General features: G+C 37.1%; 1 protein-coding gene across 1 annotated transcript; it reads right to left on the bottom strand.

The window, feature by feature from the left end:
- Positions 1-880: 880 nt before the first annotated feature.
- On the bottom strand, positions 881-14,763 carry LOC139118512 (F-box only protein 36-like). The gene is made up of 5 exons (XM_070681837.1): positions 14,611-14,763; positions 12,925-13,030; positions 3,367-3,539; positions 2,972-3,103; positions 881-2,402 (listed from the first exon to the last, which is right to left on the bottom strand). Exons 1-5 carry the CDS (start codon positions 14,707-14,709, stop codon positions 2,325-2,327), a joined length of 588 nt encoding a protein of 195 aa, XP_070537938.1. The 5' UTR covers positions 14,710-14,763; the 3' UTR covers positions 881-2,324.
- Between the last annotated feature and the right edge of the window lie 1,318 nt (positions 14,764-16,081).

Here is a 16,081-nt window from a genome sequence, read left to right on the forward strand (position 1 = left end):
GGCAAATGATTAGTAGTTGGCTAAGAAAGAGAATGCATAATTTTCAATTGACAAATGGCTGTGTATTCCAGTGACATTCGATTGGCTGTTCAATATGTTATTAATATGACGTTCAACTAAGGACTTGTCGGGTGTTAGTTATGCAAATGAACGCGTATGATGACTTTCCAACAGAAAGTGAACAGACAATTAAACTATTGCAACAGAAGAGACACTGGACTAAATGCCATGCACTCTGACAGGAATGAGAATTCATTAGATGTCAATGCTACATCGTCTACAAACACTCTGAAAAGACAGGTACCTGTCATCACAGGAGGGATACAATTATCATACCTGCCAATCTTCCCATGAAACATAGTTAAACATTGTTGTAGCTATAACTGGCTGGTTTTATCAGTGTTAGAAGACATAACCTTTCCACCAGCATGGTTTGGCCCAAACCAGTAGTTATCAATGGGAATAGTGGATCAGTTTACAGAGAACCAGGGGTGAACACATTTAACCAAACCAGCATGGTTTGGCCCAAACCAGTAGTTATCAATGGGAATAGTGGATCAGTTCACAGAGAACCAGGGGTGAACACATTAAACCAATACAAATCCCTCAAGTGCACACTCCCTGAAGAGTAAAAAATTAACACATATTAACAAAGTTCATAATGGTGCACTCATCAATATATGAAGCTACTGAAATACAAAACAATACACACTATGATTACAAAATATTACACTGCACAAAATTATAGAAAGCATTTATATTTACAAAATTTGTTTTTCAAACTCCTGTTCTTGTTGCTACAGACATCAATAATTTTGTATCAAAGACTTGTAAACTGACCACTACTGTTATTTTGTAGTTTTTTGGTTTTCTCCCCCTTTTTTTTTACATGTGTGTTATATTATGAGCATGCAATATTATGTCACACAGTCAGTGATTTAAATCAACCAACTGCCTATGAGATAATGGGTTATGGGAGACAGTGCCCTCTATCAGGATACACAAAGAATCCTGTTACAACGCCTCAGGGAGATCTGTCTTTTCTGACATAAACAACTGAAGTGGCAGTCTATTGACTTAAAGGGTGTGTTCCTAAACTGAACAGGAACATGAATCAGAAAAAGACTGAATGGTTCACAGTTCACAAGAGTTTTCAATGATCCACACCAGATTTCAACATGTACAGCTAACCTTTGAACTACCGACCCAATTAGGGACCCAATTAAAGGAGACAAGACAAAACATTTTGAAAGTTGGTTTGGCCATTTTTGTTGGTAGTGGTTTTACAGAACACGCGAGGCTTCGAATGTAATGTACTGGTGTTTGGAGATACAATTAATATGACAGCCATACATGTACATTCATGTAAAACCTGTTGTTAGTATCAACAGAAGCATTTTATGGAACAAACAAACAGTGTAAATAAACAAATCTGTGGTTCCCTGCATAAATTAAAGCTGTCTAATACATTTCACAGTGTCTTTTGACGGTACCATATTACTATGACTGACAAAGAAACATGTAACATGGTGAAGAGACATTTCTACAACTGTCTTATGCAGTGTCAGCTGATATTTTAAATACAGCTACTATTTTGAATCCTGAAATAACTAATAATTAATTAATTAGTTAATTAAGACTGATTTGCACTTATGTTGGATTCTGGGTTGACAAGCAAACTTCCATTATTTATATCTATGTTATCCCTTAAATTGTTTGTAAACGTGAAATTGGCATTCAACTAAACATTGACAATGAAGTCTGTCATATCAGGTGACTGGTTGACACAATCTAAAAATTCAAATATTATGACATACTTGTATTCTAATGTAAATTTAAAACTGAACTCTGAAATGCATCAAATTTGACATAAAAACTATGCAAAAGGATTTTTTTTAATGATAGGAATTTTTTGTTTTCATTACATTGGCAGAAGTCTGATAAAAACTACTCTGTGAAGAGGTGCTACAGTATGTTCATTTTGATGCAAGTGTTTTACAATCCACTAAAATATCAGTCCCAGCTTGTTTTTTGAAGTGGAATTTTGTAAAATTCTTGCGTATTTCATTATAAGTATTTAAATCAACAACAACTATTGGTGATGATATTAGAACAATAAACTGAAGATTTCTATTTTTGAAAAGCAATTGTATATAAACCGGCAACTGGGTATGACATTTTAGTGAATTATTTTACTGAAAAAGCAAAGTTGCTTTAGCAATAATTACAAAACTATGACTCCATATTATCAGCATGTAATAACCAAACAGCTGATTCCACCCAGTCATGTGTTATCAACCTTACAGTTTCTTGGCATTTTTTCCTTACTGTGTTGTGAGGAAGACATTATCTTTGCTACTTTTGCTCTTGGCTGATTGTTCACGCTTCCTTCGAAGTTTGACCTGAAATATGAAAACAAAAGAGGAAAGACATGTCAAATAAAATCATCTCAACCATCTGCAGCAAGTTGACTACAACACTGGCACAACATGCAAATCACTTCACTCTGTGAGACACTGCTTTGTGAAAAATGTGCATAGGATGTTTGCATGATATTTTTTCACATATCAAACTATCAAAATTCTCTCAGTTTATCTCAAAGTATATTCTTGACATCTGTCAGGAGATTACATATTGATATGGTTGGTCTGACATGGTCCAATATGATCTGACCTGACTTCACTCACATGACCTGACCTGACCAAAATGATCCGACCTGACCTTATCCAATATGATCTGACCTGATGCAATATGATCTGACCTGACTTCACCCACACGACCTGACCTGACCAAAATGATCTGACCCGACCTTATCCAATATGACCTGACCTGATGCAATATGATCTGACCTGATTTAACCTAAATGACCTGAACCAACCCAAGGTAACCACATCATATCTTACTTGTCCTGACCAGACCTTGCCATATCGTGTAAAAAAGTCCCTCAACACAAGATGTTGTGGTAAATTACCTGTAGCTGTAGTTTGTTGGTGAAGAAGAGTTCTCTCCATGAGATATCTTTTGCCAGTTCCCTGATTTCATCTGTCACTGTGTCCGAATGGTCTTCATAAATACGTTCCCACAAGGTATCGGAATTACACACCTGGAATGATATCATCATTTCATGTTACACTATGTTACAGTTATGCTACAATCCCAGGTGTCACCATTGTCTGTCTGCATTTCTCAATCCCAAACAATCAAGTTGCAAGTTTTGAAACAAAATATCGTATAAAGGCAGCACTTGTAAAAAATGATGGATAGAGATAATGGTGCTTTGAGTCATAATAAAAAGAAATACGAAATGGCCTCTCAGAGAGAATATGGATTAGGCGAAGAGAAAAACGATAGGATAGCGTTACTTACTTCTCGGAAGGTTTTACACGTCTGTGCAAGGCTGGCGATATCTTCAAGATCTAAGTAAGAAGCCATCAGGATAAGGAGAGGCTTTGGCATCCGTACAATGTAATCTATGTTACCCTTGCAAAGATTTTTGGTGTACTCCAGCCAACTTTCACCGAAGACACGACGCACTTCACCTACAGAAACATAAAAACACAGAAATCTTTCAAAGCGTTTGTAATGACATACACTGTGCAGCATTTGTTTCATAAAATGCCAGAGTATAACATCTGATCCATGAAAATTATCAAATGTCATTATAAACAGTGTACCTTTATCAAAAATATCATTGTAATCATAGTCATCAATATCAACATCACCAAAATCATCATCATCGTTGTCATCATCATCAGGATCAGCATTAACATCATTATCATCATCATCATCATCATCACCATGGTGATCATATCATCATCTGTCATCAAAACCATCATCACCACAAGCACATTTTGTACACAGTTCATGTTCAGCTTTATAAAAATTAAACATCCTAGGGGCATATTCACTGTTTAATGTGCAGACACCTGCTGCTTTTAGTTGGAATATAAATAGAACATCTATTGGCATGAGGAGTTCAACATCATCTTCACTGAATGACATCATCATGGTTTTTTTCTTGTTAAATACCTTGTCACCAAGGTTTGTAACCATAGCAACACCATGTGATGTGCATGAAGACATGTCTCCAGTGTCCACTGAACAAATAATTTTACTAAAGTTCATAATAACAAATAATCTGGTTACATAGCTTGCATATAAACTATCTGTATGTCACCATAACAACAAACGTGAATTATGGCACAATATTATATATCTCAAGAGTCAGACTTAAGACTGAAAATCATTTTGAAAGCAATACAGATAATGAAGGTTCTACCGTGGTCTTGTTGTTGTGAACACTGAAAATTTTGTTATTTGTCACAAAGCTAACAAAGAGATCGTGGCCACTTGATATTAAAATATTTGTGGATTTTAGATAATTTGCTTGAATTATTCAAATACATGTATGAGCATAGTGACCCCTGACTTAGTAATTTGTGAATGTGCAGCAATAGTTCAAAGTTTCCTTGAGCAAGAACAAGGAGGTAGAAAATTTTGGTTACAGGTGGCAAAAATAAAAGTACAGGCGGCTACGAGTAGTGTATGTGCACATAAAGTTTGTGCAAAATGTCCTGATTTTTTACTAAAGTAAAACTAAATTTTCACAGCCAGCAAATTTTAGCTGACAGCTGGTTGTTTTTGCCAGCTGCCGGCTATTTTCTACGTCCCTGAAGAAGGCACAAAAGTTTTAAACTTACACTCTGGAGGAGTGTTTTCCCTTTAGAGCAAACTGTTTCCGAGAATTTAAAATGGAAAACAACAACTTGCAAAATGTGAACAAGAAATGTGAACTGTGCTACATCAAAAAACATTCCTTATATAAGTTGACAGCATGCCTGTTCAAATCTCACCACTTAGTTTTGGTTGAACCCCATTGTCCACAATGGTATGATGGACCCATACACACAGTTTGTTGATCACAGATAATTGAATCACTTCCAAGAGAGTGTGACAGACAGACAGCATGGCATTAATCTTTTGTGTTGTGTTTGATGAATTATGACAGGGTTACTCTGTGTAGCTACCAGAGGTACAATTAAAGAAAAATAAAGTATTACAATTCTGTAGTTGGTCTCAGAGTTGTGTCATGGAAAAAACTGCTTATCACTACCGTATCTCTCCTAAACTATGGCACGCTGAGTCGCTCTGTTGTTTTCATACGGTGTTGAAAGAAAAATTTTTGCCAAAATTTGTGAACGTAAGTGACATGGTTTGAGAGTCCTGGTACCATTTGTGAACTGTGATTGCATGTCATACCAAGGGGAACTGGGGTAAAATTTACCTAATTTACCAAGATGCTGCCCTCAACAAAAACACAGCAGTGAAACCAACCTTATTATAAAGCACAAATTTGTCAAAGCCTAAAGTTGGACGTACATTGTTTTCTTATGTACATTGCCATTTTCAAATTTTGCATTTTTATGTGCATTTACTTTATCTCCAGTAGCACCTTAGTCATATGGTAATACTTAATGGCTTTGATGTGTGGAATTTCACTTCATGTCAAAAATGTCACCTTTTAATCTCTTCATTGCCCTACAAATTCCAACTTCAAAATACCAGACTAAATTCATGACAAAGCAAACCAATTCTGTATCCATTTTTGAAATTCATGCGTGACTTCAGGTTCTGTGTATGCCTCAACAGCAAGTTATGATATTTTAATGAGGATTCCCACAATTCTTTTGCTCAAAGCCACAGATCTTAAACCTTCATACCATTTTCAAAGCATGACTTGACGACACATTTTCACTAACATTGACAGCTTGGGGCATCGCCCTCCGTAGATTTACTGTATCCTGGCAACAAGGGATTTAATTACAAGGGTGGATACTTTGACCTCTGACTCCAGAATGCAAGTGTGGCTGGAAGGATGATGACCAGCATGAACTGGTCAACAAGACATCATGAAGTGGCTCAACAAAAGCCAAGCCACTGTGTTGCCCAGCGAACAATCGCTACTTGAGAAATTGCTTAAAGCCAACAATGGTATGGTCTGCAACAGTGCATCAAAGTATACGCTTCTGGGATTGTACAATTGTTCTAAACAGGTCTCTCACATCTATATGCTATAAATACTTTATAAGATCCCTGAATGTCTAAACAGGATAGTAGTTAGACCTTTTGATAATTTTCATTAGTTTGTGTTATGAGAACAGTTTTATGCTTTTGTCTCCCTACAATAGAGTGAAATGGAAAGTATCAGCCTTGTCAAAACATGATTGAAACATGCAACATCAGCTCTACCATACAGAGCCTATATATCATCGTTGACCTACAAATGGTATAGGCCACATAACAATTCTGTTGTCAAGAATAACATAACACATTACACACACACTGGCTGAGATGACAAGCTGAACACTAGCATTTTTGAAGTGATTTTGAGAATAGAATTACAGTTGTATTTACAAACACAACAAAGAATCCCGGAAAAAATCCAAAAGTTAATAGTGGAGATTCAAAGTCATGACGAAAAAATTTAAAGGTATGTGGAAATTGTTTACATCGGCAAGGAATTGTTCACAAATTCATAACCTTCCCAGTGAAAAAACAAAGGACGTTTAGGTTTCTGATATCAGGCCTGAAGGCTTAAACTTTCCATGTGATAGATAAATTTTGTCACCATTCCTTAAAACTTAAAAGGAAATGTAAGGTTCTTCTGAGAAAATCTCAGTACTTTACCTAAAATCATACTGTATAATCTCAATCATGCTGCATTTATGTGGTGACAAAGATGTTTCAAGTTAGGCCTATCTGACTACTACACAGACATTCACTACAAGGATGTGATTCTATGCACATCAAGAATGCTTTTTAACAAATGAACACTATGGCTCTATTTTGGGATATGTGCCAATGTCCACCCTGCTGTAATTACCAGGCCATACTCCATTGTACCTCAACAATTGCCATTGTTAAGAAAACCAATGTATAAAACTCCTTGCCACGTCCCATGAGGAACTCATCTATGTTATTACAACATTCTCTATGCCAGTGGGTCTGCACTGTGAACCCTGCAAGGACTGTTATCTATACAAGATAGGTTAAACAATAGCTGTACCAGCACAGTAGCAGATAATACAATACCTTAAAACTTCCCCAATCTAAAAGCTTTATGCTATATAACAAAGAACTGAAAGGATGGTTTTTGTGTGGGGACTTCTTTGTACAATTTTCCTCATTTTTTTCAATATCATAATTGTTTATACAAACATAATGTACATTATAGTGAGAAAGGAACACTATGATAGGTGAGGTAGTGCTTTTAATTCAATTGTACTTTAATGTAATTTTCCAGCAGTGTATGATCCATGTTCAACAAACACATGAGTCAATTGAACCCTTTCACCCCCATAACCCTGTACATGGATCCACCCACTGTAATAGAAAACGATGGGAAAGTTCCAAAGTCTGGTGGTGTACAGGCTTTACCCTGTTCAGTGTTCACCCCCATTTCCCTGTAAACAGACCCGTACTCACTTTTGATATCAACAGCTTTGGACTAAACCATGGTGGCAGGGTTAATGGAAACCAAGAAATGCTGTGATCAAAATATATTGCACAGGTGCTGTGTGTAGCGTCTTCCTGTAAACAACTTGTTTTGATTGCTGCATGCAATACAAAGGACACTCCAAAGTGAAACCTGACATCAACACCCTGCACTGTCATTGAATTTTATGAGATAATCAAATTGAAGGCTACAACCTTAGAAATGAGCATAAACATTTTGAAAAGAGATTAGAAAACACTGATCACTGTTTGATTGTGACAATTATACAGTGTATTTTATTGCAAGGTAAAGACCATACTATGGTTGTTGCTAGGAGTTCATGATGAAGACTTTGACCCTAACAGTTTATGTATTTGAAAATGTCCACAGCTCTTAGGCTGATTATAAATTAGGAACAGATTTAAAACTATAATTTCTGATATATTTTCACCCTCATTTGAAATTCCAGTTGTCCAACTTTGTCATGGACAACATCAGGACTGTACCAACATTTAATTGTAAAAAGAGGTAGGAATAAGTCTCAGCCGTGCCAGGTCAGAGGTCGTAGCCTTTGTTTGCAGTGTGAAGAAAACTAGACTACAGCATCCTGCACATCAACTTTTGTGTGGGTTTTGTGTCTTTATTAAAAGGCCTGCGGCTATGTACTGAGTAGCGTGCAGTGTTGACCCAAGCCAAGCACATACCATACAACATTGACATATCCAGGGTAAGTCGACCACTCTGTCAAATCAAGTTACCCAGTGATACAGCAAAGCCAGGGATATGTTCAATTTAAAATCAACTTGATTTTTTTGGTATAATAATTTGGAAGGGTTGTTTTCACCTCAAGGTGTCTCTTCCTTAAAGCGCAGTGGTCGTCGCGCTACGCGTGCGTGATTTTTTTGTTGATAAACATAAATTTTTTGTAAACATAAGTCTTCTCAACTTCAATAGGAGTGAGATGGGAGCAGTCCCCCACTTTGTTAAGGCCTTTGTAAGACTCAACATCATGCAATAGTAAAATATTAAGATCGGAAACTTCAGTGGTGTATTTCTACCTATAAACTCGTGTAGAGCTACGAACATTGGGACACTACACTCAGCACATTATGTTGCTGAGTTTACTGCACGCAGACACAGTGAACAAAAAGCTTTGATCGCGCGCGATCACGCTGGTTGTACACGATGCTATGTACAGTACAGTGAAAATACATAACTAAAATGATCAACATTGCCTATATATGTAGACCAGCAACAAGCACAATGCCTAACACAAAAATTACACTCAAGACCATGATCGGCAAGCCAGAGCAGGACACGGGAGATGTTGTTGGGAGACGGTCACCGCGTTGACGTACACGGATATAGAGAATACGGTCCCACAACGTACCGGCCCGCTACGACTTGGCCCATAACCACTGTTGATCACCATGTCTTACTTCTCCTAGTATTACGTGGTAAGAAATAGTAAAATGACAGGAAACAATAGACAAAACTAGCAGGTTTTCGCGGCATTTGGCAGGAAAATTGCACGGCTACACCGTGCATAGACGTATCGAGAGATCCTGTGCCCCGGTCCTCTGCACGGTCATGGCAGTGATCCAACCGCTAGCTGGTGTAGGCCTACCGGTGCTGGGCAAACTTCGTTGTTGTACCTCCTGATTGCCGGGTAGGTCTGAATCCTCTTTCAAGTGAGATAACCCCCACATAACAAGAAGACCTATGAAAGGTCCTTCGCTTGACTTGATACCTGTACTCGGAATTCTCGTTTGCACCCCCAAACGGGTAAACTTTGTAGTTGAGTTGGATTCTCCACAGCCGAGTGTAGCGGGCCATATACCCGGTTTGACACGGACGTTCATACAGACCACGGAACGGAACAGATGCAGAGATGCTTCTTGCTGCAGCGGGCATTGCTCTGCGAGCTGTAGATTTCTGTAGTTTGGGTTGTTGTCTTTGTACTCCTGTCGGGCCTCTTGAAATGAAAGCTCTCGTCCTTGCTAGCGATGTCGAAAACTAGAGCCCGGTCGTTGATAGTCTGTTGGCGTACATGCGTACATCTAGCTCTATGGCTCGAGCGATAACAGTAGCCGAGCCCCATTCAACTGATTCAAGAAAATCATGAGCAAATGTGATCTCAATCCAGCGTGCAATTATTGTTCAATATTCAGCAGATATTTAACTTAGATTAATTGACCTTTTACTGCGTGTTACATTTGGTTAGTTGGTATGCTTGTGACAGATCAGCCGCCATTTTAACAAGCGGCAATATCGCAAACATTACAATCAACCCGTAACATGTGCGGCGTTCTTGGATTTGTTTACAACAGAGGGGGACCCCCTCAGGAGGATGCGCAGCGCGACGACCACTGCGCTTTAAATGAATGCTTTGGGTCACACACTGGGAGCAAGTACATTGTAACATATCAGTAACTATTTCAGTTCTATCTACAAAAACATAGGGCCAAAGTCCCTGAAGCTACTATAGACATGGATACAAAATTACGTATTTCCTGACTGTGTGAAATTATCTCACTAAGGTCATCCTAGGGACATGTAAACCAAATATTAAAGCTGTCTGACCAGCGGTTTTGAAAAAAACAAGCGACTCAGCAGTTGACAGAGCTCTGCTGTGTTATGTAGAGAATAACCTTTTGTGACACATGTATTGATGAAGAAGGTGGATATCTTTGATAGCTCATATAAGGATGGCCTGACTAAAAATGGAAAAAAATTCCGTAAAAATACAGATTTGCATATTTCATCAGACTATATTAGTCTATAACAGCAAATAAACGAGATTTAATTACATTCTAATTAAAGTAAACAAGACTTGCTTCAATCAAGATTTATGTCATAAAAAAAAAGCATATCTGTAAGGTTATAAAGAATCTTGAGCTGATATCTTTTAATATCAGTATTTTCATCCTATTAACCAAGCACATTTCAACTTTCAAATTAACATTGTAAGTAAGTTCTGTTGAATAAGTTGAGACTGTATGTACTCAGAGAAAGCACACTGAAGTGACAAATGTTTGTAACTTAAGAAGTTCAAGGTCATCAAAAGCATTATAAGGAGTCATGTTACACTTTCATTGCACTGTTTACATAGATTGCATAATTGCTATCAATAGCACATAAAAAATCTTACAGCCCAGCTTTACCATAAAAACCCTATCACTTTGACCACTCTTTTAATTGACCACTCTATTTTTTTCCTCAAAAAGTAATCTTCTTTTATTCTTACCAAGTCAACCATAAATGGAAATTAGAACTTTCTCTATCTCTATTTATTTGACCACCCTATCATGACAAACTATTATGAGCAATTTCTTTTAGATAACATAAATGGTGGTTCAGAATATATCAAAGTTGGTATTCAGGAAAGTTGCCTTTACATGTTTTAATCCTCAATTCACTATGAACTGTCAAAAAAGTTGAACTTTCTGATAATTCCACACTAAAATTATTTTGGCTTTGATGATTTCCTAATTAATTCAATTATTTAAAATCATATTAATTATTTTTTTCTGGGTGAATTGATAGGGTTTATACAGTACAAGAATTACATACAATGTAAGTCAAACTTTGACCAAAATGACAAAAGAAATTCCTAAAAATACACATTTGCATATTTCATCACAATTTGAACAAATCTAAGTTGGGTTATCCCTAGGGACCTGTATACCAAATAACAAATCTGTCTGACCAGTGGTTATAAAGAAGAAGATTTTTTACCAAAAACACCTTTTTTGGCATTAATTTGCCTATTTTCAACAATATCAAAAAATTAAAAAAAATAGTTTCTCAAAATCATATTTTTAATCCACACAACAAATATCAAATCAGTAAGTACTGCGGTTCTCAAGATATTTGAGTGGACGGACGCCTCACAAACGGACATACATACATACATACATACAGACTGACGACGGACGCCGGACGGATACCCATCCCAATAGCTTCTATAGACTATAGTCTATAGTAGCTAAAAACTGACACATCCATGCAATGTTTGCAACATTCACATTTTCCAAAAGGTCTCTTGGCATTCCTACAATGGTCTTGAGATGTGGCCAAAACTGTTTATTATTTAATGACATTCATTCTTAATATGTTAGAAGAAAATTCAAAATAATCTTCAAATTATTACATAAAATTTAATTTCTTTGTCACTGCATTTGTAAACTGAAAATGATTCTGTCAGTGGCCATACATTGCAATTAAGATTTTTAGTGACTACAGTGTTCATAATGTAATATTAAAACACTGTACATGTACATTAAAAGCTTCCTTGATAGGGGCTTGTCAACATTGTAAAGTTCATCCAAGGGCAAACAGAGCACAAACCAGCTATTAACATTGTTCAGACAATTCATTTCATGATTACCACCGCCATAACAACAATGTTGCCATGGTAACTAATATAATTATGATGGTTTTATGATCATGGTCACTCAGGCTTGTGAGATCAATTTTCACAGCAAATGGACGATAAACACTGTTAACAAAACGTCAATATCACTTGATGAGATAGTTATATTAAAACGTTATCATTTTACTTCCTTTCAATGATTTGCAAACACTGTGCATGTAGATTAAGAGCGTCTTCGACAGGGGCTTGTCACCGTTCTGTGAAGTTCATTCAAGGACACACAAAACAATGAAGTAGGTCATCATATTGTCAAAAAAGTCCATTTCATCATTACCACTTCCTGAACAACAATGTTGCCATAGTAACTTAAGTAATTATGAAGGCTTTATTTACTTGAACTAAGCATGTTATAATCATGGTCACTCAGGCTTGTCAGATCAATTTCACACAAAGAGGAAATAAAAAAGCTGACAACATTATTTGATGAGATATCAGTGATATCAAGACGTAATTGATATTTTCCTTCCTTTCTATGATTTGCCAATTTTTAAAACATTTCACAGAGTTCTCAGACAACCATTTTGAGATTCAATCACCTTCCTTCCGACCGCTGTTTTATTTCCTTCACTGTAACGTTACTGAGTTTACAGAAATGCAATTTTGTTTAAATCAGAAAAATATAGCTTTGTCAATTCATTTACTGTAGTGAGCCCTGTCCATAGGCACCTATACTTGCATCAAACTAGACCTTTGAAAACAACAAGTGTCTGAGTTAATTTTAGCAGCTAAGGCAGAAGTTTAAATGCCTATTAACATCTTGTTCTTTACACCTGGTTGAACACAAGCTGACTGCACCTATAAATACCACCTTGAGTTTGATTCTGCTTTTATACCTAGTATCTTCCTGGTACGTCACCGACATGCTTGACTTGACATGATCTGTAGACAGTTGCAGCTATTTCAGTCAAAGAAGATTTTTTGTGAGACAACCACTACTTCCCTTTTCCTGGCAACATGTCTCCTTTCAATGAAGATATTGGAAAAAAAAACTCACTGTGCATCCTATCGTCATAGACAAAGTCTTCATGAGATTCCCTGACTTCACCAGGTGCTACTTTCTTGTCATTCCGCAGGGATATCTTCCACCATCTCCATATTACCTGGAATCATATCAAAAGCATTCCTTATGGGAAAATGCCCATGAAAAAGAGTGCTCTCGAACTTGCATTACAATCTTTCTTTAGAGACTAATTGAGGTACAATGCGCCTTTTGGACAGATATTCAGACTCTAAAACCTTTCCAATACTAGTATTATTTTCGCCTACCACTTGTTCGGGCTAATTTTATACAGTAAATAAAGTTTTCACCAGCTTAGTTTTGTGAAAATCAGGAATTTTATTTCCTTCAATAGAGATAACACACGGATAGCGGCCATTTTGGATTTCAAATATCAGTAAATATTTGGTAATTTGTCTCTGTAATGACAAAATTTGAATTTGCATTTGCAAAAATCCTCTGATTTTTATTCTTGATTTTGAAAGCGAACAGTTGAGAGTATGCTTGAGGAAAGTTTCAGCATAAGTTTAAGTCTCTTAATTTTAAGACGCAAACTACCTTAATTTTGAGATTTTTATATTTTCAGTCCTACACCAATACTGTAATGGTGTTAGGCTGATGCAAATAAAAGACTAACTTTGAGAACACTCTTTTCTACAGGTACCAACTATATGTCAATACTGACAATAGGTAGAATGTTCTTGATTCAGTGACTGTGATTCGATGAAATCTTTGAGTCTGTGGTCATCAAATTAGCTATAACTGGGACATTATTTAGAAACTTGCACTAACTTTGAAGCAGTTGCTGATGATGATTGGAGTGAGGAGTGCTTATGATAATTTTGGTTATTGTTGTCGTTCTTGTTATTATTGTTTGTTCTTGGTGTTGTAATCAAATCATACTCGAGTCATAAATAATAGATTTGTACACTTGCTATCAATGATAACGTTCTCGTAGTGATAACAGCTCCATGCAATTACAGTGGAGTAATTGTACTGACAGATGCTTGTTTACACCTCGCGTTCGAGTTTATTTTTGTAACACTGCCAGGGTGCAAAGAACCAGTTTATTGATTTTACGGAAAACGAGAGCTTCCTCACAATTCATAACATAACACTGTTCACTGCAGGCTAGTCCGCTCCGTGGCCGTGACCGCTGCCGTTCCCTAGCCCACAACTTTCCCCGACGATTTTGTGGTTCCCCACCACAAAAAAATCGTTGGAAAGTTGTGTCGCCCGTGATTCATGCCAGACGTCGGTAGAAACAACACGCCTGACAGTGGCACTACATTGTGATACGCCCGATTCCCTCGGACTGTGGCCTGCTAATGCTATTACAAGTACAAAATATTGTCAAAAATGTGTGAAATAGGAAAATTGCAAAATAAAGTCTATTTTGTGAGCAGTTGCACTGAAAGTAACTCGCTTTTCGTGACCGACTAGATGTCGTCAACGAAGTTAGCTCTAAAGTTTCTGTCATAAAATCTTGTCAGTGAGCGGTATTTGTTTTCAGCGCCAATACACTCAGACGCTACTGACAGTGGTCTGCAACAAGTTATATCAGGACATGCGCGGGCTTGTGCCGAGAAAACGTAAACACCGACACACGTTGCCGTTGGCAACCAACGCCAACGACTGTCATTGCACAGGATTCAAATATTGTCAGTCATGAAAGCTTCCTACCTCATCTTTCGTAACTAGCAACTGGTGAAAGTCTTTCAAGGGAGAAGGAGCTTGGCCACTGAGATCGAGTAGGATACGGTCTTTCCACCAGGACGCCATTTTGAACTTGCTTGATTCCCTAGCACTGTTTACAGAGCAAGCGCTTGCGAACCCTCTATGTTGATGAAAATTAAGCAGTGTTCTCAGGCGTTTGGTGGCAGTCATACTAACTTCAGCTCCTGTTTTACGTGACAGATAACGATGACATTATTTTTAAAACAAGAAAGGATACAATGAGAAAGAGTACGAGTAAAAAACAGGCAGACCCAGGGTACATAATGTGTGCTGCGTGTGAGGGGGTGGGGGTGGGAGGGGGGGGGGTCCTAACGAATGGTTCCACTTCGAAGAAGCAAAAAATAAGAAAGTGCAACATGTGGCGTCATCATCAACATTCGCAAAACTCCAGCACCAAAGTTAATGATGAAGATGACGATGACAATAGAGAAGAAGAAGAACAACAACAACAACAACAGCAACAACAACCACAACAACAACAACAACAACAACAAAACGTGAACAAATCCCAATGTAAATTTATTTAGCGATCTGAAGCCGATAGGAAGATTTGCAACAGAGAAGTCTTTAGTACACTTTAGGGAGCGTTCAGTTATTATGGCCGGGGGTGGGCCGGCAAAATCCAGGGGGGGGGGTCACCTCAAATTTGAAAACTGCAAAGGGGGGTCATGTATTTTTCAAACAGCTCAGAGGGGGGGGGTCACATAATTTTCATAAGTATCCGTCCCGTCAAAAAGCAGTTTCAGTGTTCAGAAATATTCTGGGAGATAAAAATGATTCGTTGCATGATTTCATTCTCTGAAGTTATTCACCTGTAAATCTGAACAAAAGTATAATTATCTGTCACATGAACATCTTGACTTGACAACTCTGAGGCTTGTCTTATTGTAAATCAAGCTCACTGCACTGAGGGCAATGAACAATTCCTATTACTTACATATTAGAGATATAGCAAGTTTGTCAGGGAAATTATTTAACAGTTACCTGTACTGAGACTACTAGTACCATGAAAAGTTAAATAATACTTTTAGGTGAAATTCCAATATCATAATTGTTGTCCACATCTGAACTTTTAAATACCCTATTTGAATCAACTACATTTGTATCAATTATCAAACACCTATAAAAGCACAAATTAATTTAGCATTGTAAAAAAATTATTCTTAGTTTTCTCATAGACTCCAATGTATAGTGAATCAACATTTCGGTGAAATTCCAAAATCCAATTTCTTGCACACATATCAACCTTTAACCATCCTAGGCTAACTAAGTACTTTAAAATGAATTATCAAATGTCTATAAATACACAGATTTTGATAGTTTTGTATTGGAAAAAAAATATTCATATTTTCCTCATAGACTCCCATGTACAGTAAATCTACATTTTGGTATAATTCCAAAATCCAATTTCTAGCGA

The sequence above is a fragment of the Ptychodera flava genome, chromosome 19, assembly GCF_041260155.1.
Source record: "Ptychodera flava strain L36383 chromosome 19, AS_Pfla_20210202, whole genome shotgun sequence".
Taxonomy (NCBI): domain Eukaryota; kingdom Metazoa; phylum Hemichordata; class Enteropneusta; family Ptychoderidae; genus Ptychodera; species Ptychodera flava.

Bases quoted from the DNA above. Each gene is read 5' to 3' on its own strand.
- LOC139118512 (XM_070681837.1), bottom strand. From the start codon at position 14,709: ATGGCGTCCTGGTGGAAAGACCGTATCCTACTCGATCTCAGTGGCCAA. The intron at 13,031-14,610 runs GTAGGAAGCTTT...ATATGATTCCAG, and splicing joins TGCTAGTTACGAAAGATGAG to GTAATATGGAGATGGTGGAA. The intron at 3,104-3,366 runs GTAAGTAACGCT...ATATCATTCCAG, and splicing joins CGTGTAAAACCTTCCGAGAA to GTGTGTAATTCCGATACCTT.